Raw genomic sequence first — 9745 nt, 5'->3', positions numbered from 1 at the left:
TATGTAATTAATACTATATGAATTAGAAAATTCTAAATTCATACTTAATAAGTTAACAAGTTGGATATTTTAAATTTCCCCAAGAGTTACCTATTATTGGTGTTATAACTATAAAAATAATAAATCGTTTTCCACTTAGTATGGAAAACTAAATAACATTTAGTTTGTATTATTTGTAGTTACTTTAAGTATATTTATTATCATGTTAGCTTTTGTTCTTGGGCCTCTTGATGGTGCAGCGGCTTAAACCGCTCTGAACAATATTATCGTTTATCACGATAACTTCTGGGAACGTTTATCGTCCAGCAGCATTTGTTATCGTGACAGGCCTGCTGCTGAAGGCGCCCACCGCCTCTGAGCCTCACTGCGGCTGCTGGCGCGCTGACAATGACTTGAATGCTGATGATCGTGGAGATCAACAAAGGAGACAAGGAGAGAGGAGATGAAACGCTTCCTGATCGCTGAGGAGAATGGAGAGCCGCTGACAGACTGCAGGGAGCTGTCACACAACCTCACCGCCTCCTCCTCTTCCTCCTCCTCCTCCTCAGCCCACAGACACGCGGCCCTGTCCTCGCTCCAGACCCGGGGACCAGGCGGCGGGTCGGAGCCGAGGAGATCCGCGCTGAAACGCAGCCGAGGCGGCCAGGAAGGACGAGCGGACCCGGAGGAGGCGGAGGCGGCGGCGGATCATCCGGCGGCTCCGGGGGTCGTCGTTCAGCGGCGGCTGCAGCCTCAAGGACGCGGCGTCGGAGGCGCGGAAGGTGTGGAAATGATTTCAGCGGCCGGCAGAGATGCGGACGGGAACAATAACAGCAGCAGCATCTCTGAGCCTCCTGCGGGCAAAGTCAAGGAGGAGCGGAAGGGGAAGAACCTGATCCGGGGCTGGAAGAGGGACCGGGACGCCGCCGCTCCTCCCGCCCGCATCAGGAAAGAGAAGCCCGGCGACGATGGCGCGTCTCCTCCGCCTTCCGTCTTCCTGCCGGAGCATCACCAGGGACCCGGAACCGACTCCCGGATCCCCGCGGGAGACAGCAGCACCATCACCGGAGGCTCCGGGAAAACAGCGGCGGACTGTGGAGTAAAGAGCGGCGGAGGAGCTATTGTTGTCCGGCGGCTTCACGACGAGCCTCCAGCGGCCAAGAAACACAGAGGAGCCGAGAAGGTAGGAGTTTTATCATCCCCAGGCACACAACAGGATTTATTTTAGCGATAAAATGAATAAATATAGTGAGGGATGCAGGTGTGAAGGCCACAAAGACACAAACGGAGCATCTTGATGTCCTTTTGTTGCTGCCCAGCTGCTGTCATTGTTCCCAGGCTGATCTGCACAGATGTCTGATTTTCTCTTTCTTCTTCTTTTGGGGAGATTTAGAGGAGGTTGGATGCATGTTTTAACAAATCGTTTTCTCTGAATGCTTTGTTTGCTTTTTCCCATGTGGGAAAAGACCTCATGATGTCAAATTTATTCACATTTTATGTCATCAACTCCGTTTCTTTCTTTCTTTTTAATTCTTTTTATAAAAAGGCTGACAGGTTGTGCTTCTGAAATTATTTTTGGGAGCTTTAAATAAGTCATCCAGAGGGAGAAGATGGAGGAAGATGAAGGGAAGGGTGGAGGGGTGAGGTGAGGAAAAGAGAGATGTATGATGGAGAGCGAGGAATTTGATTTGACAGCAGAGGACGCAGGCTGGAAGAGTCTGGCAGACAAAGAGGGAGGATGTCCAGGAGGAGTTTGTGTCTGCAGGAGAGACACTGCTTTGTTTACGTGTTGATCTGAAGGGTTTTCTAAAAATCATTTCCTGTCATCGAGAGTCTGAGCTCCACTCAGCTGTTTGGTGTCGATTCAGTTCATGGCTGGACTGCAGCAGCTTTACGTCATCAAACGCTGAAAACTCTGGATTTAACCGAGCAAACCCGTCTAGGATCCTGTCGGATCATCACTGCTAACGAGTAGCTTCTCATTTCTTATGGCTAAACTCAGATTATAACAAATAATAAGATTTGCTGCTGTAGCTATGCAGATGATACACTGCTCTACATCGTCACAAATCAATGCCTGGAGGAGCTGAAGTTATTACCTGCTGCTGTTGGATCAGCCTTCCAGACCTCTCAGGTGTTCTGGTTCTGGTCCAAACGTGGAGAAGCAGCATTCAGCTTCTAAGTGCCACAAATCTGGAACAAATGTCTGTAACTAAAACCCACCTGGTTAGAGGTGATTTTGATTAATAATAAATAAAGCATTGATCAATATATTTGATGTGCATTGATGGTTGTAGCGATGGCTCTTGACAAAATTACTGGTTTTCACAATTGTTGACGAACTGATGTTTTTATGACGATTTTATGTTTTCAGCCATGTTGCTGAAATGTGATGTACAGATAAACATGATTGATTGATTGATTGATTGATTGATTGATTGATTGGTATCTTTGGACCAATCTAGAGTCGGCATGTAGCTTCAGTTATTCCAGCTGGAAACTAGAGATCAGGATGAACTTTGACCTGAACCTTCAGAACCACATAAAGACGGTTACAAAGTCAGCCTTCTATCAGCTGAAGAACATTTCCAGGATCAGAGGACTAATGGCTCAGCAGGTTCTAGAGAAACTAATCTGTCTATCTTTATTCGTACTGATTAGTGCATTAGTGTCTTTACTGTCCTCCAACTGCAGCTGGTCCAGAACGCTGCTGCTGGCGTTCTGGACCAGCAACTGCTGTGTTTTACTTGTGTTGGGTTTTTGTACCGCCTTGTTGCTGGAATGTGCTATACTAATAAACTTGATTTGTTTTTGTGGAAAAGATGTTAATCTGTTTAGGAACGGTCATTAAGGACAGGAAACATCTGAGGAAACGACTAAATTAGGTTCAGAAACGGCCAACTTCTTAAAAACTGCAGGAAAGTGGAGAACCATCGTCTTCAGGGAAGGAATCTGGTTGAGAAAAATCTGAAATGTTAAATAATTTCCACACAATGTGAAGGAAAGTCAGTGGGTTGGGCTGCATGAGAACCACTGATCAGTGAGGCGAACCAGAGGAAAACACCAGTATTGGTCTCTGCTGCTGTTTGTTTTAATGTATTTCTCTGCTTGTGTGACCCTGAAACAGTTACTGTAAAATAACTGAGCCTCTGCTGGGCAGGAAATTATAAACTTTTGGTATTTTCAGTTCTTGTAAAGGACATTTAAGATGAGATTCTGTAGGGTTTAGAGATATAAAAGATATTTTTTGTCATAAAACTTCCAGTAGAACAATCAATCCATCAGGTTTATTTGTGCTTTAAAACAAATAAACTTGAATAAACACGTTGTCATAAAAAGACACCATACAGTCAGTAATTGAGAAAATCATGAACAAACATGACGTCTTGATGAGTATGGCTATCAGAATCACCAATCGACATCAAATATGTTTCATTTATTATGGGTCAAAAAGTCAACAACGTTTAATGAAGTATTTATAATTTTGACACTAAATCTAAGGCCTGCTGTAGTTTCTCTGGATAATGAAACATTTCCTCTGGTTAATAAATCGCAGTAGCATCTCCATCTTTGTCACGTTGATGGGGTGGGTTGTTTGGGTCTCCTCCTGTTAGCCACAGCTGATTAAAAACAATGTTAACCGATAGCAACCATGTTAGCATCTGGACTTGCACTGATGGCTGACTGTCCAAACCTCCAGCTCACAGGAGGAACATGCTGGTTAGCAACCTCTACTTCCTGTTTGTTACAGCCATGCGTAGCGTTAGCATCAAATGAAATCACGCTTTGTGTTGCCTGGTGGATTAGCTCCAAACTCGAAGATGGAAACTCGACTACTTTGCTTGTTTTTTTGTTTGTTAAATTAGATCAAAACACACATTTTAGAGTATTGCCTTAGAAACGGTTCTAAATTCAAAGTAACTTCTTCAATTTTACAATTTAAGAAGTCACTCGAGGTTGTTTTCTTGTTTTTTTTAAAAACAATAACAAAACAAAACGATCAAAGCGGTGAAGGAGAGATGAAAATAAATTAAACAAATAATTTCTTCCATAAGGAACGTTCCCATCCACTGGTGGGTCTTTGCCTTACCAGAGGCACGACATGTTTAATGCTGGTTTGCCTTTAGTTCTTTTTTTCCATCTGATGAAATCAAGCTTTGAGTGTTCTGAGTGTTGATTCGCTCCAAACTCTTAGACGGAAACACACATAATTCACTTTTTTTTTTTGTTTTTTTTTTTTGTTAAATTTTAAAAGCTGTCTCAAAATTTGCATGACATTTATATGGAAGCACAGCGGCTGTAACTCCTGGAACGGCGATAGATTTATTCCTTCAGTCTGACAGACGGAGCCGGTGTCGGTTCTAAAGACTCAAACCCTGGAGAAACGACTGAAACGATGAAGAGACGTACCGATCCGCGCTGAGAGGAATAAAATAATCCAGCTGCTGCTCCGGCTTTCATCTGCATGACAACAGGAAGCTGGAGTTAGCCGTGAGCGGCTGCTCCGTCTCCCCGTCCGTCCTGCGGGCTGCAGCGGGAAGGAGAGCCGGACGCGCCGGACTTTAATAAAATCTGCTCAGCGGCTCAATGCTCGTTAAAATGATTTGGTTTTTCTTTCTGTGAAACTCGGCTGAGGCGATCCGAGGTTGGATCTCTTTGGTGGCGTTGATGCCGTTTGGTGAGATTTAAAAGTGATCTCCAAGCTAATGAGCTGGAAATCAGCAAACATTTGACTGCTGAGTATCGACAAATGTAGGAAACGCGATATAAACAGAACCAGTCACCTGAGTGAGTCCTCTACATGAATTATTCTTCATTTCCATTCTGAATCACTCGTTTCTCTCCTGCTTTTCTTCTCCTTGTTAGCCTGTTAGCATGTTAGCATCTCGTTGAGATTGAAGATGGAGGATTTCTAAATCCAACAAAGTATTTCTTACCAACTAACCTGCTGAGGAAAAGTGTGAGGAAGCAAAAACCAAAACTTAATTTTATTTAAAGTAAAGACTAAAGAGAATTTAAAATCCAAACATGCTAAACTCAGTACATACAGAAAGTCTAAAAGATTGAAAAGCCATTAAAAATACAAACTTTTTCACATAAATATTTTTTACTTGTAGGCCTTTCACAATAAAGTAAAATGAGCTGAATATTTTCCATTTGGTTTATTTATTGTTTTTCTAATTTTTTCTCTTTCTACCAAAAAAGGTAGTTTCAGTTTGGTGTTTTGGTCTCAACTCATCATTTTTTTGAAGGATAATTTTGTTTACAGAGAATTCATAATCCATTTTATTTGTCGTTTCTCTTGTTTTATTCATTTTGGATATTTTTCAAATGTTCACTAGAATTTAAAGTTTGTTGATGTTTGAGAATGTGTTCTTGCATTATTGTCCCATTACCATTACACAATTTTACCGTGTGTCACAATAACTTGTGGGAGAATTTATCGTCCAGTAAAAATCGTCATCATGCCAGTCAGTCCTTACAGCAGCCCTTTACTGATCACCTCTTAACAACTCAGCTTTGATTTTATCTAACATTTGACATCATAGATGGATTTTCACTCAAGGAAATGAGTGAAAATCCTTCAAATGAGAGGAACATAAACGTATCTGGGGCTTATTCTGCTTTTGTTCTGATAATATTTACATTTCTCAACAGTAGCTTCGAACCTTCTGAATTGTTTTGTAAATGTTGACAGCTTAAACATTATAAACCGTCTAGAAAAACAATGGAAAACTTTTGAATTATGCATTCTGCTTAGTAACACCCTGATTATCATTCATGTTTTAGAAAGCCTGATGATTACATGAAAACAAAAGCATGAGATGGAAGCTGCTCAGGTTCACAGCTAAACACCTTTAGGTGATAATAAACCTAAAACAGGAATAAAATGTGTAAATTCCTCCAGCTTCCAGAGTAAACCCGGCTTTGTTTCGCTTCTTGTTTGCCTGGTTGATGTTTTCATTCATCAGCCGTCGCCTGTGTGTGTCCAGACTTCACCAGAGATATAATTCTTATTGCTTATAATCTGCAACTTTCATTTTCAGCAGAGACCTCCGCCTGTTATCTAACAGGAAGCCAGATGTCTTTTCCAAACGCACGTCTAATTTTCTGCAGCTGCAAAACGTCTCGATGTAGAATCCAGACCGTCGGAGATCTGACTCATCCCTGCGAAGCAGCCGAGAGTTTCGCTCTGAGACATTTCACAAGCTGGGAGAGTTGATTTAAAACGGGGACAAAGCCTGATGTCAGCGCGTCAGAGCAGATAAATCTGACTCAACGCTCCTTTTGTTATATTTCAGCACCAGAAAAGATGAAAAGCAGAGATATGGTCCAAATTTCTGTAAAAATAACCACATCTGGTGGTGGGATATGAACATCCTGTCAGCTCAGATGGAGGAGGAATCAGGAATAAATTGGTGCCACAAAGAAAAACATGAGAAATGTGAGCATGTTGAATTTAGCAGGACGATAAAAGCTGATAGAAAAGAGAGAAATGTGAAAATAAAACAACTGGAGGAGTAGTTTTAGTTCCTATTTATGCAATTTTCTAAAGTTTCATGTTATGTATTTAGTGCTTTCTTGCATCCAGATTATTTTATTGTTTATTTTTTACATTTTTTTTTGTTTCTTTTCCTTCTTTCTTCATTCCTGTTAACTGCGTCTCAGTTTTCTTATTTCACCTGAATTAACAGGCTGAATTACTGTAAAGTAAGGTGAACATTTTGGAAAACATGATAACCAGATTGCTAATCCCAAATTAGCTGCTTTACAGTCTTTGTTTACTTAAGATCTCTGCAAAATCCAACATTTCTTACATTTACAGGAATTGCAGCAGGAATTGCAGCACATATAGTAGCACAAACATTTGTTCTTCTCAAACGGTGGATCGATTCACAATCTGGTAGCAAATCACAAACAGTTGCATCACTTTGGATTCTCACATCCTGTTGATTTTCTAACATTAGAGATTCGGCTGCTGAATCCAAAGCGATGAATGTGAGCAGAGTTGGCATTTGGCTGGGTGGGTGGAAACAGGATGAGCCGTGAGAACGAAACAAAACAACGATCTTCGAAACAACTTTCCTGGAACTTACACTTCACTTTCTTTACTCAGTGCTTTACAGAACATGCAGAAGATTAAATGTTACTTTCCCAAAAGTTATTTTCCACCAGTTTACTGGTTAATTTTCAGAACTAATTAAAAATTTACAAGCTATGCTTCTTAAATGTTCATAGTAAACTCCAGCTCACTTTCCCTCGACTTACATATTATTTCTTATACGTTACTTTTCCTGAAATTACAGCGTAGCTTTGTGGACGGTGAATTCTGGAAAATATGTTGCAAGAAAATCCAGACTGCTAACAAAAGTTTAGCTTCTTTGCAGCTCTTCAAGGTTTTATCCTAAAATCTCTGCAGAGGGAGAAATCACACATCAGGCAAAATGAAACATTTCTGTAAATTCAGAACAAATTCAGATACTTTTCTTGAGTTTTCAGGATAAATTCCTGATTTCTTTCCCTTTCACTTCCTCTCAGTTTATTTTGCTCACTGGGTAACGTTTTGGAAAGTATGATGTAAATTGTGGGAGATATTTTTTGAGTAAACTATAAGTTTTATTGTTTCTTAAAAAACAATATTAAATTCCATCTTGTAATTATCAAATGTTCCTGACATTTTGTTAATATTGAGTCATAATCTTTCTTGAGTGTAGATTTTTAAATAACTCTGTTTATTTCACCTTTTTTGAGTTTAGTTGTGATAATAATTTAGAGCGAGGTTTTGTGTTTTAAAGCTTTCCACAAATGATTTTAAATTTGTCTAGAAGTGTTCAAATTCTTTTATTTTTGCACAAAATCAAGCAAATTACTCATTTTCAGTTGTTTGTTTTTGTGTGATTATTAAAAAATGATGTTTGTTGAATAAAAATAACCAGAAGCCAGCAGATTGGGCCGGCTGTGCCGAGTTCCTGATCCGACATCGCTGCTTAATATTTATACTTCCTGATTCCTCGGCGTTAATTGTTCTTTCTGTCCGACTGCGAGGCGTTTTTCTGTGGCTGTGATTGACGGGAAGTTATTGGTTTCAAAAAATGGAAATCAGGCCGGCAGAGAGCAGCAGGAGGCTCCCTGGTGAATTTCAGAGAAAAGCTGGAGCTTTAGATGTTTTTCAAAATGAGCGAGTGACCTTGAAAGAATGTTTTCTCCTTTTCTGTGAATAACTCTTTTCACCTCTCCTATGAATATAATTTAGTTCTTCAGGTTTAACTCTAGCAGATTTAACAGAGGAAGCTCAGAAATTGAGATTTTATTTTTAAAAACAAACTCTTGTATTTTGGTGAACACATCGATCTCTCTGCTGTTTTCTGATGTAGTTTTTATTTTTCTTTTAATGGGAGGAAAAACAGGAATTTAACAAGATCCATCGAGCTGGGCGAGACTTTGATGAACGGCTGAGGTTTTCCTGAGGTTCATGCTAACTGAACTCAGTTAGCATGAATTCAGGCTAACTGGTTATCCTCTAATAGGTCAAAAGGTTAAGGCTGTTTATGTAGAGTGGAATATTTTTACCATTTACCACACAGAAAGAGATTCGGCTCGTTTTTTAAAGTAAATGCATTTTAACACCGTCTCATACTTTTTTTATTTCTTTGGCGAGTAGTTCTGTGGTGGCATATTTTTATCAGGTAATATATTATGACTTTATTAATCTGATGTTTGTCATAACATATTACCAGATAAAATGTTGCACCACAGTCTCATCTTTCATTAATCTCATACATTTTTATTTTAGTCTTTTGCAGTAAAATCCTCCACAGCAGGACTAATGAACAGTTCCTTTGGACTTTTTCTTGTCAGAAACTTTTGAAAACTTGATCAATTTGATAGGATTTATTTAGGAAAAAAATATCGCGGGGGAGGGGGATGTTGTGTTTTTGTTCTCTTTTGTTTTTGTTTTCATTTGTATGTGTTGTGGAGTTTTGTGTGTTTTTTTTTTGTTTTACAATATAAAAGAGACTTTAACACAACTCTGACAGATCATCAGCACAGCAGGAACTTAAGTTAGCTGATCAGGTACCCCTCTGTTAGCTTAGCTAATAGCAGCAGTAGCTAATCTACCACAGCGATCACTTATTAATAATCACAAACTAAACATTAAAAACATAAAACTGTAACAGACTGCATGTCCTGTTCTTTGTGTGTTTGAGTGATTTTTGTGTAGAATCTGGAAACAAAGTGGCTCTGTCGTCAGTTGTTATGGCAACAAGTCTGTGTGTAGCATAACTGACACAGAGAGCGAAAAAAGTGGTTTTGAGTTGATCTTTAATGGTTTTTCTGCATTATTTTTCCCTTTGCTGTGGCGAACTAGACTGAATTAATAATACCAGGTTTCATCTAGTTAACGGTTCTACTGAGGCAGGAATGAAACGTGGTTTTTCCTCCATCACTGTGCGCATTCAGGAAGTTTCCGGATGTAAGCAGTAACTTGCAAGGGGTCTCTACAAGACCCCACAATATGTGGAAAATTTCTTTATCGACTTTAATGAGCTGTTATCTATTAGGCATTGATTATGGCTGTTTAGTAATTGTGGGACATTTCAACATGTTGATAAGCTCAAAGACAAAAAGGTTGTGTGACGTTCTTGATAATTTTGGTCTAATTCACCTTGTTAAACAAGCAACACACACACACACACACACACACACACACACACACACACACACACTGGACATGATTATCAGAAAGGCTGTGAATGTTTCCAAT

At 39.7% G+C, this 9745-nt stretch overlaps 1 protein-coding gene across 1 annotated transcript in view; it reads left to right on the top strand.

The window, feature by feature from the left end:
- Window positions 1-70: 70 nt before the first annotated feature.
- The window catches only part of znf608 (zinc finger protein 608), a 40316-nt gene continuing 30641 nt past the window's right edge, over window positions 71-9745 (top strand). Inside the window, exon 1 of the mRNA XM_007573178.2 lies at window positions 71-1162. Within this exon, the coding sequence (XP_007573240.1) occupies window positions 443-1162 (720 nt within the window). The 5' untranslated portion in view covers window positions 71-442. The remainder of the gene's footprint in view (window positions 1163-9745) is intronic.

Source organism: Poecilia formosa, unplaced genomic scaffold, assembly GCF_000485575.1.
Source record: "Poecilia formosa unplaced genomic scaffold, Poecilia_formosa-5.1.2 Scaffold320, whole genome shotgun sequence".
Classification (NCBI taxonomy): domain Eukaryota; kingdom Metazoa; phylum Chordata; class Actinopteri; order Cyprinodontiformes; family Poeciliidae; genus Poecilia; species Poecilia formosa.
Note: the sequence above shows the minus strand (reverse complement) of the source record. Positions and strands in the feature narration are given on the sequence as shown.